We start from the raw sequence: 24,712 nt of genomic DNA on the forward strand, positions 1-24,712 counted from the left end.
TTGGGGGACGATATAGTACCAGAATACCCATTGGGTGATGGTGAAGTTCATAATTGACAGAAGCTAGTATATATTCTAATGATGCATCACTACCCTTTTCGAGAAGCTGTATGTCAAAAAATGATTTATAGAGAAGGGCCAGGTCTCCTCCGCCACTAGTTTAGAGAACCATATTAGTTTCATTTTCTCTTTTTATTTATTTTCTTCACATAAAGGTCAGTAGCCATTTTTATTGCTCTTTTCAGCTTAGACCACTGATTTTTCACTTCTCTTATGTTCTCCATTCCTAGCAGCTTCAGGTACTCTCCCATTTTACTAAAATCCGTACGTTTGAAATCTAGGACTTTGAGTTTTGTGTGGCTATCTTCCCCTTTAGCTGTTATATCAAACCAAACTGTTTGATGATCGCTACTTCCCAGGTGGGTACCCACTTGAACATTAGAGATACTCTCCCCATTTGTGAGTACCAGTGTCATATTACAGTTCATAATTTATCCCAGGACAAGCAGACAGCCTATTCTCAGCCTATTCTGGGTGACGTCATCAGCGGAGCCCGGATGCGGAAGCTCGCAAGCAGACTTGCTTGAAGAAACTAGAAGTTTTGAGTCGACCGCACTGCACATGCGTGAGTGCCTTTCTGTCCAGCGTAGGGCGCATCTCCTCAGTTCTCAGTTTTCCGCGGAGCCGAGAAGTCCGTCTTTGACTCTCTGCGTTTTACTTCGTTACTTCGTGCCTTCTCTGAACTGCGGTTTGTATTTTTTTCTTCACAAATCGCTGTTCTTGCTTTATTTCTTTTATTTCTAGTTAAAAATAAATAAATAAATTTCAATCTTCTGTCCGTTTACCGGGGAAGGCCGCTCGGCCGCAGCCTAAGAGCTTTGATTTTGCGGCAGCTATTTTTCCTTCTATGTCCCGGCCTGTCATGGGCTTCAAGAAGTGTAGCCAGTGCCAGCGTGCGATTTCCCTTACGTACCCACACCGTCGGTGCCTCAAGTGCCTTGGGCCGGAACATCACCCAAAGTCGTGCGAGCGCTGTGCTACTCTTCAACCTCGAGCCCTTAAACGTCGTCATCTTTTGGTGGAGAAGCTGTTCAGGATGGATTCTTCCTCCGATCCCTCGACATCGAAGGCGCCCTCGGCCTCACTTTGGACCGAGACTCCTCTTGCTTCAACTGCTTCCACCTCGAGCCTCATCAGACCTTCGTCGTTTGCAGCGGCTCTATCTTCGACTCCTGCTGTATCTTCCCCTGTTTCCTCAGGTCAGATAGCTCAGTAGAAAGTTCCAGCGGTGGTGCTTAAAGTGCCTAAGACTTCCAAGTTGAAGCACATTTACACTGCCTCGGTGGAACCTCCAGCCAAAACAGGTGGTCCGGTTTCAGATGCGGATCCATCCTTACCGGCTTCTTTCCAGACCATGTTGGAGAAGCAATTCATTCAATTCCTTACTAATAAGGGACCAAAGCTTCTTCCTCTCATCCAGCCTGAGCATTCAGCAGACTCCCGCTAAGTCAAGCCACTTCCTTTGCCTCAGTCTGAGCTTACTCTTTGCAGGGAGCAGAGTCTCTGCGAGTGTCTGGTCTGGCACCCAAGCACGTGAAGCAAGTAGCAGAATCTTTGCAAGTGCCTTGGCAGGAATCCTCACACTCTATACATAGAGCAGAGTCTTTGGGAGTGCAACGAGGTTTCTCCATCAAGCCTCTGGAGCTTCACTCTACAGCCTCCAGTCCTATCCATTCTTTGGTGGCGTTGGCTGCTTCTCTCTCCGAGGCGAAGTCTCCTCGATCTTCGAGATCTGCTTCCAAGCACCGTCCTCACCGACGATTGAGGCCTTCATTGAGGCATACTTCCAGGCATAGTTCTTCTTCTAAAGAACGCCCCTCTTCAACTAAGCCTCGCTCTACTCCTACTTCGACTAGACCGCCGACTCCTCGCTCGAGGTCTCCACTTCCGAACCTCGAGGATGCAGCGGTTTCAATTGCTTCGTCCAAGTCTCCATATTCTTTTGATGCCTTTTTTCCTGCTGAAGCTTCATCTTCGACCCAGGCTGCCTCGACGTCCTCGAGTCCTTCTCGAGACAAAGCATTGGCGGATCAGCTATCTTTCTCATTTTTTCTTCGTCAGATGGCTGTTGACTTGGATCTTCAATTAGATGCTGGTTCCAAATACTCTAAGGAGTACCTCGAAGTCATGCATCTTCCTCAACCTCCGGCAGAGTCACTTAAGCTTCCTCTTCACAAGCTTTTGTCTCAGACTTTTGGTCGATGCCTGGAGACCCCTTATACCATACCGGCTGTTCCAGGCATATTGGACTCTAGGTATAAAACTGTACATTGCAAAGGGTTTGACAACTCACAGTTATCTCATCAGTCCCTGCTAGTTGAGTCCTTGAAGAGGTCCCATCCTTCCAAGGTTTATGCCACCGTTCTTCCTGGAAGGGAAGGGAAAACTATGGACAAATTCGGACGTCGCATCTATCAAAATGCCATGATGTCCTCTAAAGTCCTCAATTATAATTTTCATTTTATTACTTATTTTGAGTTCCTCGTTTCTCTATTACCAAAATTCTTGACTTATTTAGATACTCAAAAGCACTTTGAATTTCAAGAAGTCCTTGTTTCTTTATCACAACTCCGATTACATCTCCTCCAGTCATCTTATGATGCCTTCGAGTTGTCTGCCTGGTTAACTGCTTGCTCTGTAGCCATGCGTCGCCTTGCCTGGCTTCGTACCATTGACATGGATCCTAATCTTCAGGATCGCTTAGCTAATATTCCTTGTGCAGGCAATGACCTCTTTGATGAATCTATCGAGGCAGCCACCAAGAAATTGTCTGAACATGAAAAATCCTTTGCTTCTATTGTCAGACCTAAGCAAGCCAGCTCCTGCCAAACCTACATGCCCTGCTCCTATCTATGAACGGCGTTTTGCTCCGAGGACGGCTCCTTACAATCACCCTCCTCTTAAACAGCAGCCTCAGAAGCAACAAAAACCTCAACCTTCTGCTGCACCTAAGGCTACTCAGCCTTTTTGACTGTTTAAAACAGAGCATAACCTCCACTGTTCTGACTCTGCCTTCTTTTCCCCATATAGGAGGTCGTCTCCATCTTTTTACCATCAATGGAGGTCAATTACATCCGACCTCTGGGTATTGATCATCATCAGGGAAGAATACTCTCTTCATTTCACTCAGGTTCCACCAGAGCTTCCTCCAAGAGAGTATCCTTCCAATCCTTCCCAGACCGCCCTTCTTCAGGAAGCTCAAGCTCTGCTTCGTCTCCATGCCATCGAACCAGTTCCTCTGGACCAGCAGAACAGGGGGTTTTACTCCCATTACTTCCTTGTTCCGAAGAAGACGGGCGATCTGCTGCCCATTCTAGATCTCAGGGCTCTCAACAAATTTTTGGTCAAAGAAAAATTTCGAATGTTGTCCCTGGCATCTCTTTATTCCCTTCTAGAGCAGAATGACTGGTTATGCTCTCTGGATCTCAAGGAGGCTTATACTCGCATTCCCATTCATCCGGCCTCCCGTCAATACCTCAGATTTCGGGTGGAGAATCTTCATTATCAATACAGAGTGCTGCCCTTCAGCCTGGCTTCCTCTCCCAGAGTGTTTAAGTGCCTGGTAGTTGTAGCAGCAGCTCTAAGGAACCATGGTCTTCAGGTATTTCCCTACCTCGACGACTGGCTTATCAAAGATTCAACATCCCAGGGGGTTATTGTAGCGACCCAACGGACTACCTGGTTCCTACAAAGTTTGGGATTCGAAATCAACTTTCCCAAATCCCATCTTCAGCCCTCACAGAATCTACAATTCATCGGAGCTGTTCTGGATACTATCCAACTCAGAGCATTCCTTCCACAACAACGTATGGAAGCTCTTCTTCAACTCTGTCATACAGTGTCTTCCCGCTCTTCCATCTCAGCGAGACACATGATGGTACTTCTGGGTCACATGACCTCCACAGTACACATGACTCCTTTTGCCAGACTTCACCTCAGAATTCCTCAGTTGACCCTGGCATCTCAATGGACGCAGGTTTACAACCCACTTTCTCGACACATAAGTCACTCCTTCATTGAAGCAGTCTCTCCGTTGGTGGATGCTCTCTTCCAATCTCTCCAGAGGCTTACTTTTTCAAATGCCCCCCATCAGAAAGTCCTAACAACAGATTCTTCGACCTACGCTTGGGGCGCTTATCTCGATGGTCTCCATACCCAAGGCCACTGGACTAGTATGGATTGTCAGTGTCATATCAATCTATTGAAACTCAGAGCGATCCTCAAGGCTCTCAACGCTTTCCGACATCTTCTTCACGACCAGGTAGTCCTTATTCGGACGGACAACCAAGTCGCCATGTATTATATCAACAAACAGGGAGGGACGGGATCTGCCTCCCTTTGTCAAGAAGCTCTGAAGGTTTGGGACTGGGCAATCCGCTTCAACACCTTCCTCAAAGCTGTCTACATCCAAGGGGCGAACAATTGCTTGGTGGACACCTTGAGTCGTCTTCTGCAACCTCACGAATGGACACTCCATTCCTCGCCTCTTCATCACATTTTTTCACAGTGGGGAACGCCTCAGATAGACCTCTTTGCAGCTTCCTACAACTACAAATTGCCTCAGTTCTGCTCCAGGATATACTCTCCTCACCGCCTCGAGGCAGATGCTTTTTTTCTGGAATGGACGAATCTTTTCCTTTTCGCATTTCCTCCATTCCCTCTCATTCTCAAGACTCTGGTCAAGCTAAAGAACGATCATGCCACCATGATTCTGATTGCTTCTCGGTGGCCGGGACAACCTTGGTATTCCCTTCTACTTCAACTCAGCAACAGGGAGCTCTACCTTCTACCAGTTTTTCCATCTCTGCTTACACAGAATCGGGGATCTCTGCTTCATCTCAACCTGCAGTCTCTACACCTGACAGCTTGGTACCTCTCAACATGACTCTTCTGCAGTTTTCTCAACCTGTCAGAGACATTTTAGAGGCTTCTAGGAAGCCTACCACTAGACAATGCTACCACCAAAAATGGACTAGATTTTCTACGTGGTGTTTCTCTCATGTTAAGGAGCCCCAACATTCCTCCTTATCTTCTGTTTTGGATTACCTTTGCACTTATTGACTTCTGGCCTCAAGTTTACATCGATCCAAGTCCATCTCAGTGCAGTTGCTGCATTCCATCAGCCTATCGAAGGGAAATCTCTCTCTGCTCATCTGGTGGTTTCCAGATTCATGAAAGGACTTTTCAATGTCAAACCTCCTCTCAAACCGCCTCCTGTGGTTTGGGACCCAATGTTGTCCTTGCTGAACTTATGAAGCCTCCATTTGAGCCAATTAACAAGGCTCATCTGAAGTATATCACTTGGAAAGTGGTGTTTCTCATAGCCCTCACTTTTGCTCGACGAGTCAGTGAGCTGCAAGCTTTGGTTGCTTATTCACCTTTCACGGTGTTTCATGATGACAAGGTGGTCCTACGTACTCATCCAAAATTCTTCCCTAAAGTGGTATCAGAATTTCATCTCAATCAATCTATTGTTCTTCCAATGTTCTTTCCGAAGCCTCATTCTCATCCTGGAGAAGTAGCTCTTCATACTCTGGACTGTAAATGTGCTTTGGCCTTCTATTTGGAACGCACCAAACCACACAGAACTGCTCCTCAACTTTTTTCTCCTTTGATACAAACAAGTTTGAACATCCTATCTCTAAGCGTACCATCTCCAACTGGATAGCTGCTTGAATTTTATTGTGCTATACCCAGGCTGGATTACCCCTACACAGTAGAGTCACAGCCCATAAAGTCAGAACAATGGCAGCTTTCATAGCTTTCCTCAAATCTACACCTATTGAGGAAATTTGCAAGGCTGCTACTTGGTCCTCGGTTCATACTTTCACATCTCACTATTGTCTGGATACTTTCTCCAGACGGGATGGACAGTTTGGCCAAATAGCACACCCACCTCCCCTGGTTGCCTTCTCTGCTAGCTATCTGAACTGAGGAGACTTGTCCTACGCTGGGTGGGAAGGCACTCGCGCATGCGCGGTGCGGTCGACTCGAAACTTCTAGTTTCTTCAAGCAAGTCTGCTTGCGAGCTTCCGCATCCGGGCACCACTGATGACATCGCCCATATGCGAGAATAGCTGCCTGCTGTCCCTGGATAACACCTGTTACGGTAAGTAACTGTGCTGTCTATACTATGACCAGGGCAGGATTAATTCTTCGAGGGCTCCCTGGCCCTGCCCCACCTCCATTTATCTCTTTACTTCTTTATTTCCACTTATATTTCTTTTTAAAAAATTCATAATAAACAAAGATTAGTATACCAGTGCACAGTTGTTTTTTCTTCTATGCAACCCCCAAACATCTCTGAACAAATCCCCCTTCCTTCCCTTCCCACCTACTTACCCAGGAATTTAACTCTGAACCCTTTCCATGCATATTTGAAAGTGTTCAAACATTTGTAAAGCAGTAATACTATCCAAAATATAAGTCTATATTAATAACCAAGTTTACAACGCCTCTCAACTGCCTCACTCTACATCAACTGCAGCGCTGCCAATCTTTCCCGAGGGGCCCGCGTTGCCAATGGGAAAAAAACCCCAAAACGTGTCCTTTGTTTCATCGGGCCCTCCTGAAAACTTCGGGCCCTAGGCACGTGCCTAGTTGGCCTATTGGTTATTCCTGCCCTGGCTATGACTGCATAGGTAGCATGTTAACTTTATTGTCAAAACAGAGCTAAGTAAATAAGGGCCCAAGATTCTTGACACATTAGCATACAATACATGATAGCTTTATCTACTGCTAAGTTCATATACCGTATTTTCGCGGATATAACGCGCACCATTGTAAAACGCGCACAGGGGTATAGCGCGCAGAAATCACGATGATATGTACAAAAACTTTTCTATACCGCGCTCAGGCATATAACGCGCATGCTGCCCGACTCTCCTCTGGCCACCCCGACTCTCCTTTCGCCCTCCCCGACTCTCATCTGGTTGCCCCGACTCACCCTGACTTTCGGTGCACTGCCCCGACTCTCCTCTGGTTGCCCCGACTCACCCTGACTTTCGGTGCACTGCCCCGACTCTCCTCTGGTTGCCCCGACTCACCGTTCACCCGCCCTGACTTTCGGTGCACTGCCCCACCTCTCCGTGCCTGTCCCCCTTGAAGTCCTGTCCCCCCTTGAAGGTCTGCCTGTCCCCCCTTGAAGGTCTGCCTGTCCCCCCTTGAAGTCCTGTCCCCCTTGAAGGTCTGCCTGTCCCCCTTGAAGATCTGCCTGTCCCCCCTTGAAGTCCTGTCCCCATCCTGAAAGCCTGATGCCCCCCCTCGACGTCCGATTCTTCTCCCCCCTCGGCAGGACCACTCGCACCCCCACCCCGAAGGACCGCCGACTCCCCGACAATATTGGGCCAGGAGGGAGCCCAAATCCTCCTGGCCACGGCGACCCCCTAACCCCACCCCGCACTACATTACGGGCAGGAGGGATCCCAGGCCCTCCTGCCCTCGACGCAAACCCCCCTCCCTCCAACGACCGCCCCCCCCCAAGCACCTCCGACCGGCCCGCGACCCCCCTGGCCGACCCCCCCCCCCCCCTTCCCCGTACCTTTGGAAGTTGGCCGGACAGACGGGAGCCAAACCCGCCTGTCCGGCAGGCAGCCAACGAAGGAATGAGGCCGGATTGGCCCATCCGTCCTAAAGCTCCGCCTACTGGTGGGGCCTAAGGCGCGTGGGCCAATCAGAATAGGCCCTGGAGCCTTAGGTCCCACCTGGGGGCGCGGCCTGAGGCACATGGGCCAAACCCGACCATGTGTCTCAGGCCGCGCCCCCAGGTGGGACCTAAGGCTCCAGGGCCTATTCTGATTGGCCCACGCGCCTTAGGCCCCACCAGTAGGCGGAGCTTTAGGACGGATGGGCCAATCCGGCCTCATTCCTTCGTTGGCTGCCTGCCGGACAGGCGGGTTTGGCTCCCGTCTGTCCGGCCAACTTCCAAAGGTACGGGGAAGGGGGGTGGGGGGGTCGGCCAGGGGGGTCGCGGGTCGGTCGGAGGTTCTTGGGGGGGGGGCGGTCGTTGGAGGGGGGGGGGTTTGCGGCGAGGGCAGGAGGGCCTGGGATCCCTCCTGCCCGTAATGTAGTGCGGGGTGGGGTTAGGGGGTCGCCGTGTCCAGGAGGGTTTGGGCTCCCTTCTGGCCCAACTACACAAAGTACGGGGAAGGCGGGTGGGGGTGTCGTGGGGGTCGGCCAGGGGGGTCGCGGGTCGGCTGGGGGACGGGCGGAGGTTCTTGGGGGGGGGGGCGGTCGTTGGGGGGAGGGGGTTTTCGTCGAGGGCAGGAGGGCCTGGGATCCCTCCTGCCCGTAATGTAGTGCGGGGTGGGGTTAGGGGGTCGCCGTGGCCAGGAGGGTTTGGGCTCCCTCCTGGCCCGATATTGTTGGGGAGTCGGCGGTCCTTCGGGGTGAGGGTGCGAGTGGTCCTGCTGGGGGGGGGGATGTATCGGACGTCGGGGAGTCGGCCGGGCAAGAGGGCTTGGGCTCCCTCTTGCTCCGATCGTGGATGCGGGTGCGGGTGGGAGCGCGTGCGAGCGGTCGTTCGGGGTGGGGGTGCGAGCGGTCCTGCTGGGGGGGTGAATCGGGCGTCGGGCGGGGTGGGAACTATGTTTAAAAACTTTTCTATACCGCGCTCAGGCATATAACGCGCGAGGGGTATGCGCGGTACGTAAAATCACGTATAACGCGCGCGTTATATCCGCGAAAATACGGTACTTGTTACCATTTTGAAGAGCCAGATCTTCACCTAATACAGTATACTCATTGGATTGAATAAGATCACCGTTAGGCTTGATATTGCCTGGGCTGTTTAAGTGTGTAACATAAGTTTGTTCCTCTGTGCATTTTGCAGCAGAGTTAAGGGAGTTCCATCATCTTCAGTATTCTGTAGTTTTTAATTGTTGTTGTAATATTACATGTCATTTCTTTGTTATTGGTTTCAGCTCAGACAACTGTGAATGTGACCCATCGTCCAATAACACAGGCTACAGCAAGAGTACCCATTCCAAGAGCACCCCCTAGCCAACAGTTGGTGTACACTACCCTTTCCACAACTACAGGTCAGACACCAGTACGAAATGGAGTCATGCAAAGTCAGGGATTACGACAAGTCAATCCACAAACTGGTGGTAAGATTTTTCAGTCTGCATTTTCTAACTTTTAACATAATATAAGAACATAAGAGTTGCTATACTGGGACAGAACAAAGGTCCATCAAGCCCAGTATCCTATTTCCAACAGTGGCCTGCCCCCGGTCACAAGTACCTGGTAAGATCTGAAGGAGTAAAACAGATTTTATGTTGCTTATTCTAGGAATAAGCAGCGGAGTTCTCCCAAGTCCATATTAATAATGGCTTATGGATTAAAAAAAAAAAATTATCCAAATCTTTATTTTTTTAAACTTGCCAAGCTAACTGCTTTCACTACCATTCTCCAGCAATGAATTCTAGAGTTTAATGACACGTTCAGCTACTTAGTAGATTCATCACATGCCCCCTAGTCCTAGTATTATTGGAAGGCGCAAACAAGCAATTTATATCTAACCATTCCACTCCACTCAGTTTTTTTTAGACCTCTATCATACCTCGGTCATAACGCTTCAGCATGGCACATTTTATAGTTTTGCTCATTCACATATTTCAGGTTCATAATTTGGGACCTGGGTTGCCCATGATTGGAAACAGGATAGTGGGCTTGATGGACCTTTCGGTCTGTTCCAGTATGGCAATTCTTATGTTCTTAAAGTTCTAAATTAAGATGAATTTTCAGTTGAAAACTTATACACTTAAATTGGGCTGAAAAATAGGATACAGTTTAGGAGATCAGTTTTTTTTATATTGGGTCCTAGTATAAAAATGGGTTATAGAACAATAGGGTCCTTTTACTAAGTTGTGGTAAGCACTAATGTGTTTAGCCTAGCTTAAATGGATTTAACACTGGGCTTGTTGAGGTATCCCACAATAAGATTCATACATGTGCATGCTATCTACTTGCTAAAAAAAATAGTTTTTTTTTGGGGGGGGCAAGGGAGCATGTCTGGAAGGCAGAAAGAGGATGCTTCTGTGCTATTCAGCACATTGGCATTGCTGTGTGCTAACTGATTAGCGCAGGATTAGTGTGTGATCTCTTACTACCTACAAAATAGTTGGCACTAAAAGTTCATGCGCTAATTTTTGTTAATGGCCACATGCTAATGGCAACATTAGCACATGGCTATTAATTTAGAAAATGGAAAATCGGTTACTTTCTGGCTGTAGTGCAAATAGCCTTATCATACGCATAAGGCAATGCTAGGGCCACTTTCTACCACAACTTTGTAAAAGGACACACAATATTTACATGCACAGCATATCATAGAGATTATGTGAAAATTATTGCATTTGAATGGTAAATAAGCTATAGTTTCCATTCATTTATCTAATAATTCCAACAATCAAGATATCCTTAAATTCCTCTATGGCAAGCAGTCCAAGCTACTCGTTTAGGGAAACTATTGTTTCTTTTTGTATGCCCTGGTACCAGGAAATCCTGTTCTATTTCCATATTCCTTTTTTTACCTTATGTACTTTTCTGGCAGAGTTGTTTTTCTGCTAACAAACTACTACTTTTTCACCACTCCATTTCCTCCAGTGTCAAATACTTTACTGATACTTATTTGAACTGACTCAGTCAGTTTACACCACCTTTCTTCTGTAGAATCACAACAGGCTGTTCTTTCTGGATGACTCAAATTGGAACACTCCTGTTCAAAGAATAAGATTCTTTCCTTCTGGGTTTTTTCCTAGTTCTTCAGAAGTTTATACCCAACTAACTGTTGATGGAACAGATTAATGAGAGCAGTTGTTAGTTAAGAGCTCTCTTACCTTAAAGTTGTGTCAGATTGTGCTCTTCAAATGGGGAAGCATAAAGGAGATTTCCCATGCTCACCTTCCCAGTTGGGGTCCCAACATAAGGCTGGGGCAAACAAAACTGGACATTAGAGGTTCCTTAAATACAAGCTGCTTCAACTTTGGCTGGGCTTGCAGAAGTTTCCATTTACCCTATGACGTTTGGGCCTCATAGAGTGCCAAAGTCAGAATGGTGTTCCCCGAGACCTAGAGGCTTCTGCATTGTCTGAGTCCTAGTGGTGGAAGCTGACAGTCTTTCTGGACAAGGAGGGTTGCTGGTTTCCCATCAAGTGAATGTTGTGGGGATGAGCCAGCTGCAAAGAACAATGTCTCAGGCTAATGAAGGTTTGGAGGGCATCTGCTCCAGCTTCTCTTTTTAAGTTAATTAAACCGTCGGTTGTGGGACACCATTAAGATTATGAATTCATCATTTAAAAGTGTTCCTTCTGCTTTGGATCTAAGTTTCTGAGATGGTGATATTGTCACACCCGTACCCCTGATGTGCGCAGTGAGCCTATTGGGTTGTGACAAAACTCTGGCCTGGTGTCTCTCCTCTAACCAAGAGACCCTTCAGGATTTAGGTGCTTAGGCAACAGCCTAGGATGGACATTACAGATAAGTCATTTTATGTTCATTCAGCAAAAAGTACACATAGTCAGAATGGCAATTCATGTGGATTTATTCAGGCCACTGGCCAAATTTAGGTTATAACATTTGCTAGGATTTTGTTCCACTAGAAAATGCCCATATAGTGGATTCATATAATTTCTTCAAAAGAAAAGGCAAAACAAAGCTTGCAATCCTGTTACGTAACACAGTCAACTGACTCTGGACTTCAATAGAAAGGCACATTCAGTCCTCTTCACCAGAGCAGTTTCTAATTAAGGTCTAAGCTTGAAATTCCACCACTTCAAGGAACATATGATCAGTTCAGGCATTTGACAAAGTAATGAAAAAAACCCCCACAAAACAAGAAAACATAGCAGCATTGAAGGGAATCAACCTGCATTACTTTTTACCATATATTTTGCTCCTGTTGTGCTGTGAAACAGGGCTGAGTTGTAGGCATAGATAAAATAACGGGACAGTCTTAGCAAATTGCAGTTCTGTGGAAATCAGTCTCACTGAAATCCTTATACTGAACGGGATATTTCTTCCTTAGGAGACTTGTGCTCTTAACCACAAGCACAGAAGATGAGCTACCAGCAAAGCAGGCATAAGCACTTTTAAACAGAGATTTAATCCAACGTTTTGGTTAACTGCAGAGAAACGAAGGCACAGCTCACTCTGAGTTGCTGCCATGGAAACAGCTCACAGCTGTTGCAGTGAAACGTAATCATGCAGTACTGCAGCCAACAGAGAAACAAAATATACAGGGTTTTCACCAATGTTTGTCCAAGCATTCCTAATGCTTCCAGCTTGTAAAGAAGGGTTGTAGAGAGAAAAAACAAAACTCCAGCAAGAAGAAACCAAAACTGGCACAGTTTAAAGGTAATATTATCTGCATCAAAACAGTGTCTGCATTCAAAACCAACACACTAACGTTTCTCAATTCAATTCCATCTCCTCAGGAAAAGTTTCAGCTCCTACCATATCTTCTTGTTTTTGTTTTTTGTTTTTTTCAAATTCTTTATTTGTTTTCAATCTTCAAGTGCACAAACAATACAATTAAACACATCACTTGACAATCTTTCTGGTTTGGTGAATTTCTTAACCCTCTTTGTAACAAATCCTGAGATAGCAGTGGATTTGTCACAATATGGATGGTGATACATGAACAGAGACTGACTAAAATATTAGAATGGGAAAACTTGAACAGTAGGGAGAAATGAAAAGTATGGAGAGATCAGTAATGAGAAATAGAAAAGCTGCAAATCACAGAATGGAGAACTTAGAGAACATCAAGTGAAAGAATAACCTAGGAATTATGAATTTCTCTTATAGCAAATTTGGACTTACTTAGGAAGTATCTACAAGAACTTATTTTGTTTACAACAGCATCCTTGCTACCTATTTTTGTGAAAGTGCAATATTTAACAGTTAAGGGAATTCTCCCCCTAAACAACAGGAAAGTTCAGCTGCTCCTACTAGAGAATGACATGGGAAAAAATTTTGTCTCCACCCCATCCCCATGAGCTCAGTTTCCGTCCCTGCCCCATTCCCACAAGCCATCTGATCCCATCCACACAAGTTGATTTTATACTGAAGTTATTTTATTAAAGTATAAAAAGAAACAATATTCTGTACAATTGTCATTTTATAAACATAAACACATCAAGGATAAACAAAACCCCTGTCTCCCCTCCCCTTCACAAATATCCCCTCCACTATCAAGAAAACTGAATAAGCCAAATTACTACAGAATGCTACACAGAAAAATCATGCTAACAGAATACCACAGTCACACATGCCAGGAATAGTGTTAGGGGAGTGCAACTAGGGCAACTGCACCCTGGTCAGAGAGAGCCCTAAGCCAGCTAGAAACTAAAGAAGCATGGCCTGGGCTTTGTGGTTCCCCGTTATGTCTAGCACCAGCTCTAGCAGGATAGCAACATTGTTTACCTTTAACAGGTGTTCTCCGTAGCAGCAGGGGAATGCAGCCACACTTGTTAATGAAGTCCTCTGACAGAGCCTGTGTGTCGGTGCTCTCCCCTAGCTATAGTAAGCATTTGGCTTACTAAGCATGTGCAGGATGCCCTACACCTGGAGCCCCTCCCCTCATCCAGTCAGTTTTGTCTCTAGCAATATAACAAGTCGAGATGAAGGGACGGTGGGCAGGCAAGTATGGCTGCATTCCCCTGTTGTCTGCGAAGAACACATATTACACGTAAGCAACTTTGCTTTCTCCAGAGACAAGCAGGGGATATGCAGGCACATTTGTTGGTGAGTCCCAAGCTGAAAAAGCAGACGGGCAGCGGAAATAAATTACATAAGACAGATTGTCCAAAACAAACATCTTGTGCTAAGCTTTGATCTAAACAATAGTGCTTTGTAAACTTATGCACTGAAGACCAGGTTGCTGCTCTTTAGATAGAATTGGGATTGATTTCAAGTTTTGCTATTGAAGCAGCTGTAGCTTGTAGTTTATGTGCCCCAGTTGAACTAGAGGGCTGTATATGAGCTCTTGTGTAACAAAAGTGGATGCAGCTTGTAATCCACTTAGCTCTTTTAATTGCTGGTTGGCCACAGGTAGCTGAATTGTAAGAAATGAATAATTGGCTGGATTTGCGGAATTGAGAAGTCTCCTTGAGGTAAAAAAGAAGTGCTCTTCTGCAATCTAATGTATGAAGGAACTCTTCTCCTGCAAAGGAGTGAGGAGGTGGAAAGAATGACAGCAAAGTGATGGTTTGATTAAGATGGAATTCCAAAACCACCTTGGGAAGAAATTTAGGATGAGTTCATAATTGCACTTTATTTGGAAAAAATTGTAAGGATAATACATGACTAAAGCTTGAAGCTCACCAACTCTCCTAGCAGATGTGAGCGCTGTAAGAAAGACTGTTTTCCAGGAAAGAAAGGTGAGAGATACAGATTCCAGTGGCTCAAAAGGGTTTTTTAATCAATCAATCAGGACTATATCGAGGTTCCAGGATGGAGGAGGGTCTCTCAGTTGAGGTCTAAGATTGGTAAGAACTCTCATAAAGCGAGAAATGAGAGGGTACTGTGAAACTGGTTTACCATGCACCAATGAATGGTAAGCTGAAATGAGTGACAAATGAAATCTTAAAGTTTGTCTTTAGACTGGAGTCTGACAAGTGTAGAAGATACATGAAGATATAATCCAGTGGGTAATGAAGAGGATCTTGACCGTGCATAGTGAAAAATGCTTCCATTTAGCCTGATAAAATTTTCTAGTGGAAAATTGTCTCGCTGCAAGCAAAACTGACTTGCGAGAGAGGAAGGCTGGTTAGAAGTGAACTCTCAATTTCCAAGCTGTGAGACCGATACTGCGGAGATTGGGATGCAGTAGTTGGCCTTTCTGTTGAGAGAGAAGGACAGCCTCGTAATGAAATTGGAGGAGCATCCAGGAGCAGTGGATACTATATCTGTCTGGGCCACTGGGGTGCAATGAGTATGAGTTGCGCCTTGTGTGCAGTAACTTTCTGAAGAACCCAGGAAATGAGAGGAAATGGTGGGAAAGCATAGAGAAGATTGTGCCCCCATGAAATGGAAAATGCATCTCTTGCTATTGCTCATGGAGTTAGATGTAGGGAGCAAAACAGGTTGCATTGAGCATTGATCTGAGTAGCGAAGAGATCCACCAGGGCAGTCCCCCATTGTTAGAAAATGCGGTGTAGAACAGTAGGATTTAGGGTCCACTCATGAGGATTGAGTTTCCTGCTGAGGGAGTCTGCCAGGATATTGTATTGACTGCATGAAGGCCCACTTGATGTGAGAGAGCGTAATTCCTTAGATGGTAAGCTTCCCTGCAGATTCGGAAGGATCCTGAGCCCCCCTGCTTGTTTACATAAAATATATCCACTTGATTGTCCATCTGAATGAGAATGTTTCCTTTGGAAATCCACAGACAGAAGGACTGAAGAGTATAATAAATTGATTGGAGTTCTAAGTGATTGATGTGCAAGGTTTTTTTCTTTTGTTGACCACTGACCCTGAAATGTGAAGCTGTTAAGGTGTCCCCCTAGCCCTGGTTGGAAGCATCAGTTATGGTAAGTATTGGAGGAGGAAGGTGGAATGAATCCACCACAGAAGAGAATCTTTGATCATTGAAGGCAGAGGAATCGGCTTTGAAAGTGGATGAAGGCATTGATTCCAGTGTAGCTTCAGGTGCCATTGTAGTGGACATATGTTGAGTCTGGCATGTGGCACCAGCTAAAGCGATACTACCATGTGGCCTAAAAGGCGTAGTATAGTTTCAGCTGGTAGGGAAGAAGATTCCCTTACTTGGTCTGCTAGCATGATTATGGCCTGATGTTTTCCTGAGGAAGATAGGCCCTTGCAGATATTATGTTTAAAAGAGCTCCAATGAACGTGGGAATGAACTGGAGTTAGCTTGGACTTCTCGAAGTTGATTATGAAACCCAGTATTTGCAATGTGTGCACTGAGGTTTGAATGGTGAGTAGCAGACAGTCCTTGGTATGGACTACCATAGCCAATCATCACAAATGCATCGCTACCATAGCCAGGCACTTTGTGAACACCCATGGTGCTGACAATAGGCGAAAGGGCAGAACTTTGTACTGGAAATGCATGTTGAGAAACTTGAAGCATAGAAAGTGCCAGTTGGAAGGATGAGTGGGAATGTGAATGTATGCATGCTTGAGGTCTAGGGCAGCTAATCAATCATGTTTCAGTAAGGGAAGAATTGCTGAAAGGAATATAATTCTGAACTTTTCCTTCTTGAGGTAGGCATTGAGAGGTCTGAGATCGAGGATCAGGGGGAGACCTTGCGTCATCTTGGGGATTAGAAAAATTTTTGAATAAAACCTGATTTATTTGAAGAAGTGGTACCCTTTCTTTAGCATTGTTCTGAAGAAGAGATAACTCTGCTGCAAGTTGAGGAATGTGCTGATGAGGCATAGTGGACAGTGGTGGTGTCTTGAGAGAATAGGATATGGGGGAGGAAATTTAGTAAATACCCTTGAGAAATGATGCTGAGGACCCATTGATCTGTTGTGATGTCCTGCCAAGCTGAAAAGAACTGGGTTAGCTGGATACTAGCACATGTTAAAATACACAACATTGATGTATTTTTAGTAAACATGTATGCTCCTAATTGTGATTCCCCGTATTTTTTTCTTAATCTTATCAGTAAGATTCAAGAACTTGAACCCCCACCCATTAATTGTTGCAGGTGATTTTAATACTCCAGTGGATCACATCTTGGATAGACAATCTAAAAGTAAGTTCTCCCAACAGAGATCTACGTCTGCTTTTCACTCTATGATTCAACAATTAATCTTAACAGATCCCTGGAGACTTAAGCATCCTGACGTTCGAGAATATACCCATCATTCAATCCCTCACCATTGCTTTTCACATATACATTATATCTTTATCTCCCAATCCTTATTACAATCATTAATGTCATCAAATATCTCAGATCACGCCACAGCCTCTCTTTCCCTTGCATGGCAAAGTATGAGCTCTCCCCCATCTCCATTATGGAGATTACAACCATCTCTTCTTGAAGAAGACAATGTCCCACATATTGAAATTTAATGGATATATTATTGCACACTTGTTTATGATTTAAAATGAATAAAGAATTTATTTTTAAAAAAAAAATTTATCTAAGAATTTTTTACCATAATAATAGCCCAAATATATCTCCTTCAACCCCTTGGGAATCCTTTAAAGCAACTCTGAGAGGTTAACTTATCTCCATGGCAGCATTTAAAACTAAATCGGATAAATCTGCTATATTGAGTCTAGAAATCTCTATTAAACTTGAAGCTAACTATATTGCTTCTAATGACCTTCTCGTTTACAATAAGCTTTGTCAGTTAAAATATGAATACAATAAAAAAAACTTTCAACTTGACCAGGACAAGAAATTTTTATCACTAAAGCAAGATTCTATGCTAAAAGTAATACATCCAGTAAAATGCTAGCTAATTATCTTAAACGGAAAACAGAAAAATTGCATGTTACAGCTATTAAGGACAAATACTGCCATATCCAACATTTCTCCCTCTCATCCCACAGATCATGTGCAGCATTTTCCACCATTGCCCACCAACTCCATGCCCAACATTTCTTTCTTTCACCCCTCTACAACACCATGCCACACCTCTCCCTTTATCAGTATCCAGTATTTTCCCTCTTGCATCCCCTTCAATTTTTCCCCTCTGTTCCCTCTCCACTACCATATCCAACATTTCTCCCTCTCATCCTTCTCTTCCCCATGTATCTCTAACTCGCTTCTCTCTCTCTCTCTCTCTCTCTGCCCAACAATTTTCCTCTTCCTTTCCCAATAAGAAAATTTTGTGGCATGAACCCTACACGGTCCATGTTTTGGTTATGAGTAACCTTCTTCTGGGGCCTGATCCAATTATACCAGAAGATTTAAATATGATAAAAAGCATCCAAGCAACTGTGAGTTGGGAATCAAAGCGCTAGCAGTGCAAAATACCTTATACCTCTTTTAGACAGCTACTTGTTGTTCGAGGTAACGCTTTGATTCCCAACTTATAGTTGCTTGGATGCTTTTTAGCATATCTAAATCTTGTGGTATAATCAGATCGGATCCCAGAAGAAGGTTACTCATACTGTATGTTATATGGATTTATCAATTGATCTAGATTCATATTTTTATTTTTGTATTTTTTATACGGTAGGCTGAGAGATGCTAATCTTTGCCTTTTGAACAAATTCCAATCTATCCTATTCATAGTTTATCTAGATTGGATATTTCTTTTTATTCATTTAGTACATTATCACAATTTCAGCAAGGGCCTTTTCCAATAGAAACATGTATTTATAATAATTCTCGTAAGTCATGTAAAATTTATGGAAGGCCAAGACAGTTTAAAACTATTAACTTAAATGCTTTTACTTGTTGTAAATTTTCAGAGATTTCCTGTGCCTACACTAATTCCAGATCATTTAGGAACAAAGCAGTAATAATTGACTGGATTACTAGTAAACAACTTGCTTGCCTGTTTATACAGAAACCTGGCTACTCTCAAATGAGGATCCTATTATAGAAGATTTATTACCTTCTGGTTATAAAATTCTTCCCCTTTGTAGAGAGAAGAGAGGAGGAGGGCTCGCTATTATTCTGCAGGATAATCTTGAATTTACCATTTTGGAATCTAGACTTACTAACTTTCTAGAGATAATATCCTGCAGAATAAGTAGAAAAGATTTATCAGATTCCTTCTCGTGTATTTTATTTTATGTCCCCCCCTGGAAGTTGGTCGAAGGCAAGGACCGATTTTTAGGAATTTGTGCTACATAATTCTATTTCTTCTTCCTATAGTCTTGTACTTAGTGATATTAATCTACACTTAGAGGAAGATTCCCCAGATAAAATGGACCTTATTACTTTTCTATCTTCACTAGACTAGACTATTGCTGAATTTTCTCAATCTCATGAGAAAGGCCACCATTTGGATTTGGTGACCTTTCCACTAAAGAAATCCTTGATCCATCTATCTCATTAACTAATGATTTATGGAGCCCAAATATATGGTCAGATCATTTTATTTATTATTTTAGTCTTAGATGGGGTCATAAAGCATTTAGGCAATCACTATCTCAAAAAACGGAAATAATTTTAAGGAGACATTTTGATCCGTCTTCCTTCTGGACAACTTATGAACAAATCCAAGGTCAGGATTCTCCTAAAGCATTTTAATCATATTGGGAAAATGGCAGTTAACCATTTTAGATAAATTAGCTCTTAAAAAAAAAGTCTTATTAACAAACGTTCATGCAAATCTAAACTTATCAAATAAAGCTTAATAATGAGCTCTCAAACAGTTGGAGTAACCCCTGTGGAATATCCCAGGGTTCTCCTCTGTCTCCATTGCTTTTTAATGTTTATTTGGCCTCTTTAGGCAATAGATTATCCCAGTTCAAAATTAAACTATTTAGTTATGCAGTTATTTTAATTCCTGTTCATACTTTCCTTTCTCAAATAAATCAAACTGTGGTTGAGATTCTACAGATAATTGAATTTGGGATGTTAGAATTCAAATTGAAAATTAATACAGAAAAAACCACATTTTTCTTTGCATCACCAAATTTAAATGAAGGTGTTACATCTATTGTTTTAAATGATAACAACTTATAATATCCAGCCAACCATAAAGATACTTGGTGTAATTCTAGATCGTATCCTTACTATGAAAAATCTGGTGGATTTGTTGGTTCGAAAGGGCTTCTATACTTTAGGGAAACTAAGAACTATTAGAGCATATTTTGATATTAACTCCTTTCGATTGTTTGGTCAATCACTTGTTCTTAGTCAGTTGGACTATTGTAACAGTGTGTATCTTGCTGGTACTCAGAAAAACTTTCATAGACTGCGCATAATTAAGAATGCAGCAGTCAGATTGATTTTCAATTTAAAGAAGTATGATCTTGTCACTGATTTTTACCGTCAATTGCACTGGCTTCCAGTTGAAGCACGTTAAATTTAAGCTTGGTTGTATTTGTTTTAAGGCACTAACAGGCTCAGTTCCTGAGTATCTTCTGGAATCTTTTATTATCACAAACTCTAAACATTCTAGAAAAACTCACTCATTTTCATTCCCTTCTGCAAAGAGATGTAAATATAAGAAATTTCGGGAACGATTACTTTCTTTTCAGGCAGCCTCATGGACCAGGGATATAACTCACATATTTATATTCCCAAACTCATATCAACAATTTTCAACATATCTTTTTGGGAATCTTTCAGAAGCTAGATATTGGTTATTCATTTGTATTATTAGTCTTTGTGAATCGCATAGAACTTAATGGTATTTGCGGTATACAAGTGAATTTTATGTTATGTTATGTTTTTCCTTCTCTCTGTGGAACAATTTGGTGATTTTCTTTGTTTTTGGACTTCTATAGTTTGTGCTATCATTAATTTTTTTTCTGGGTTTTTCTAGGAGTCACTGTAAGAATGCCTCAGCCTACAGCATATGTTGTAAATAATGGACTTGCTATTGGATCTGGAGGGCCTCAACTTACAGTTCATCATCGACCCCCACAGGTATATTTCCTAAATTTGGTCGTCCCATGCTTAGGAATATGTTGTACTAAGTGGTATATTAAGCCCTACCCCCAAAATAAGCCCTAGTTGGAACGACACCCAAAGCCCCTCCTGAATGTCCCCAATTCACTGATGGCAGCACTTTCTCCCCCTTTCCACCATGTGCAGCATCTTTCCTCCCCTCTCACCCATCCCCTTGTGCAATATCTTTCCATCCCTCCTTCCCATCCCACGCAGCAGAACCCCGCCAACCCTCCCACCACGAGGCCAACATACCTCCGTTCCAAACAGCATTGGAGGCAGCACTTTGAAGGCTGCTTTGTGGTCTTCCCCGCCGGGGCTTTCCCTGTGCTTTCGCATTACTGATGACATCAGTGATGCGGCAGAGGGAAGGCCCCGATGGGGAAGGCCGCAAAGTAGCCTGTTCAGTGCTGCCGCCGCTGCTGTTTGGAACGGAGGTATGTCGGCCTTGTGGTGGGAGAGTCGCCGGGGTTCTGCTGCATGGGTAGATGGGAAAGAGAAAGATGGAAAGAAGCTGCGCAGGGGGATGGGTTGGCAGGTCATTGGGGTTCTGCTGCATGGGGGGAATGGCTTCAAATTATCTGTTCCACAAAGATCTTAAGCCTCTTATTTCAAAAATGTTATATGACATCTGAAATTCAGTTTGTTTAAGAGTGATCTATAATTTGTTTGTTAACCATTTAAAGCTCTATTTTGTAGGGAAAATGTGGCATACAAGAACAATGTTTAGATTAGATTAGATCTAACGCAATATAATGAAATTGCTTTCGGGGTTCTGCTGTACGGGGGGGATGGGATGAAGGGAGGGATGGAAAGATGTTGCACAATGGGATGGGTGAGAGATGATCGTTGTACACCAAAAAAAAAAAAAAATTAAGACATCCCCCGAAAATAAGCCCTAGTGCGTTTTTTTTGGATCCAAAATTAATATGAGACAAGTGTCTTATTTTTGGGGAAGCACAGTACTTGTCCTCAGAGAAAGCAAAGTTATTTTTCTATAGCAGGTGTTCTCTGAGGACAGCAGGTATGTATTTTCACATCCCACCCACATCCCTTATTTGGCTTCTTAGCTTTGTTACTGAACTGCGGTCCCATGAGCCAACGTAAGATGGGAATGCACCAGCACGTGCACAATGTGCACAAAATTTAAAGTGAACAGAATACTTGGTATCTGTCCGTATCAGGTTCCATGGATGATGTCACCCACATGTGATATTATATACCTGCTGTCCTTGGAGATCATCAGCTACAGGTAAGTAGGAGTGATGGCCTAGTGGTTAGAGCTACAGGCTCATCACTCTGAGGTTGTGGGTTTGTGCCTCATGTTGCTCCTTGTAACCCTGGGCAAGCCACTTAATCCTCCGTTGCTCCAGGTATGTTAGATTGTGAGCCCACTGGGACAGTTAGGGAAAAATGCTTGAGTACCTGAATTTGAGCCACTTAAACAGCCTGCATTGATAAGGCAGTATATATATATAAATAAAAACTTTGCTTTACAGTAAGCTGATGCAAAAGAATTAAAATTAGAGTCTATCTTAGTTGGGTTTGAAAGATGGGGTCCTATTAAACCATTATATTCAGTTTTGCTTTCGGAAGACTGGTGCATAGGTTTCAACTACTGAATTGATGGTCACTTCAAATGCCCATTTAAGGCTAAGGTTGTTTTATTCTTTTCAAGATCTACTTACTACTTCATTGATAACTTTTTCTCATCCTTTCATGATTTTTAGGAACCCGTCCGTCCTTTGCATCCAGCACCACTTCCTGAGGCACCACAACCTCAGCGACTGCCTTCTGAAGCTGCTGGTACCTCATTGCCTCAGAAACCACATTTAAAACTTGCCCGGGTGCAGAGTCAGAATGGCATTGTGCTTTCATGGAGTGTCCTAGAGGTGGACAGGAGCTGTGCCGCTGTTGACAGCTACCATTTATATGCTTACCATGAAGATCCTGCAGCCACCACACCCTCTCAATGGAAGAAAATTGGTGAAGTGAAAGCCCTGCCACTGCCTATGGCATGTACCCTCACTCAATTTGTGTCTGGCAGCAAGTACTACTTTGCTGTTCGAGCAAAAGATATTTATGGACGTTTTGGATCTTTTTGTGACCCTCAATCAACGGATGTAATATCCCAAAGCAGTTAAAAATAAAAAAAAGAACTAAAATAAAGACCCAACAAATCTGATGGTATTAAACTGTCCCATATGAGGGTTAATTCTTTCCTTTTTTTTCCTTTTAACTATGTGCATGAAATTCTCAGTAAATTATCTGCCAGATTTCCCAGGAGTATGTGTATACACTACATCTGTTTAGAACCAAAAGCAAAATTATCAACTAGAAAACATTTTCTTGGACAGTTCAATCTTGAGTTACCTTGTTGGGTTGGTTTTTTTTTTATTATTCCATCCTTCATTCCTTGCTCCCACCACCTCCACCAGCTATTCCTGTTTTCAAGAATTTGCGTTCGAAAGCAAGTTCAAGGGGCCATGCTATGGACCAGTGCTTGAACACAGAGTTTCTGTATTGATGGGGGCAGGATCATATTACTGGATTGAGGCTTGAACTGTGTCAGCTAAAACGAAGGTATCATGATTGCTGAAAGAAAAAGCCCATTTCCTTTTGCGTACTTCTCCTGAAAAGAAGGTTGTACAACAGAGGTGCCCAGTAAAGAAGATTAAAGCTTGGTATTCTCATTGATGTCCATACTTAAGCAGTTGGGTACTTTGTTGCATAGACTGTCAGTATTCTTTGCAGTTAAGCAGAAGATAATGATGCTGAATCTGTTAAGAATGGAGTTGTGCTATGAACTGTATACCATATCATTAAGAACCAGGTTGATAAGACTTTGTGTGGTTCTTATTTTAAGATTTCCAAAACTGTTTCTTGTGAAACAGGACTTGTGTTTTTTCCCTAGGTCAAAGATTTTGTTTCCCGTTTCATCTTGTAATGTGTGTGTATGTGTTAGGTTTTTTTTTTTTTTTTTTTTTTTGGGGGGGAGGGGTATCTAAAGAATAACTTTGAAAGTAAATGTGACCAGAACATATTGTTGCTTAGTTTCCCAATTATGTTTGTATGTTAAGTTCTGCTGTTTTGCCTGCTGCAACATACACTCATGATAACTGGGCAATACATTGAGCTGCGCACTCTCATCCAATCTATCTTCCATATCTGTTTTGTTTAATTTCATCCCATGGCTGGATATATGTTTAGAGAGGATATTCTGCCACACATATGAGGGTGGTTTGAAAAGTTTGTTATTAAAAAAAAAAATTCCAAGTTAAAGAACGTAGTCTCCATTGAAGGTTATACACTTACCCCCTATTCTTCGAGACTGTGATAGCAGTTTTTAGCGCGGTGAGCCGCACTGAATGGCCCCCACTGCTCCTGACGCTCATAGAGTTCCTATGAACGGCAGGAGCAGCACGGGCCATTTAGCGCAGCTCTGCGCTACAAACTGCTAGCGCAGTTTAATAGAAAAGGGGGTTAGTCTGCTAGTTTCCAGTTTTTTTGTAAGCTGTTTTTCCAACGTTATGAAAAAACTGGAAACTTGCTGCACTAAGGGCTCCTTTTACAAAGGTGCACTAACGTTTTCAGTGCACGCAACCCGAAAAACTATCGCCTGCTCAAGAGGAGGCAGTAAAGTATGCGCTAAAACCGCTAGCGCGCCTTTGTAAAAGGAGCCCTAAGTGGAGCCTTTGATGGAGACTACATTCTTTAACTTGCTTTTTTTATCAAACTTTTCAAACCACCCGTGTGTGTGTGTATGTATGTATGTATATATATATATATATATACACACACACACACGTATTTTAAAAATTTATATAATGTGGCACGTTTCAATTTAATTTGGATGTTTGCCAATATGTAATCCAAAGTGCAGTAAAATTAATGAGAGAGCGCTACTTGAAAGAATAACATTCTCCTTAGTTATATATAGATAGATTGTTCCTATGGCACAGACTGTACTTACTGCACTGCAGCCACAAATGTATTAATCCTTCACCTTTATGTGATATTTGCACACTCTGATTTAAAATCTTCTGTAATATATTTTAGTATAATCCCCTCAGGAATTGAATCCAGATTACATTA

The 24,712-nt window shown here is 43.3% G+C and overlaps 1 protein-coding gene across 7 annotated transcripts in view; it reads left to right on the forward strand.

The window, feature by feature from the left end:
* ATF7IP (activating transcription factor 7 interacting protein) overlaps positions 1–24,046 on the forward strand; it is a 353,654-nt gene extending 329,608 nt beyond the window's left edge. For 6 of the 7 annotated variants that reach the window (XM_033935226.1, XM_033935228.1, XM_033935229.1 and 3 more), the window contains exons 14-16: positions 8,982–9,167; positions 20,493–20,596; positions 22,348–24,043. In XM_033935226.1, the coding sequence (XP_033791117.1) occupies positions 8,982–9,167; positions 20,493–20,596; positions 22,348–22,761 (704 nt within the window). In that variant the 3' untranslated portion in view covers positions 22,762–24,043. Of the gene's footprint in view, positions 1–8,981; positions 9,168–20,492; positions 20,597–22,347 lie in introns of all 7 variants that reach the window. The other variant, XM_033935232.1, reaches the window with a different exon arrangement.
* The last annotated feature ends 666 nt before the right edge of the window (positions 24,047–24,712 follow it).

The sequence above is a fragment of the Geotrypetes seraphini genome, chromosome 2 (genome assembly GCF_902459505.1).
Source record: "Geotrypetes seraphini chromosome 2, aGeoSer1.1, whole genome shotgun sequence".
Lineage (NCBI taxonomy): Eukaryota > Metazoa > Chordata > Amphibia > Gymnophiona > Dermophiidae > Geotrypetes > Geotrypetes seraphini.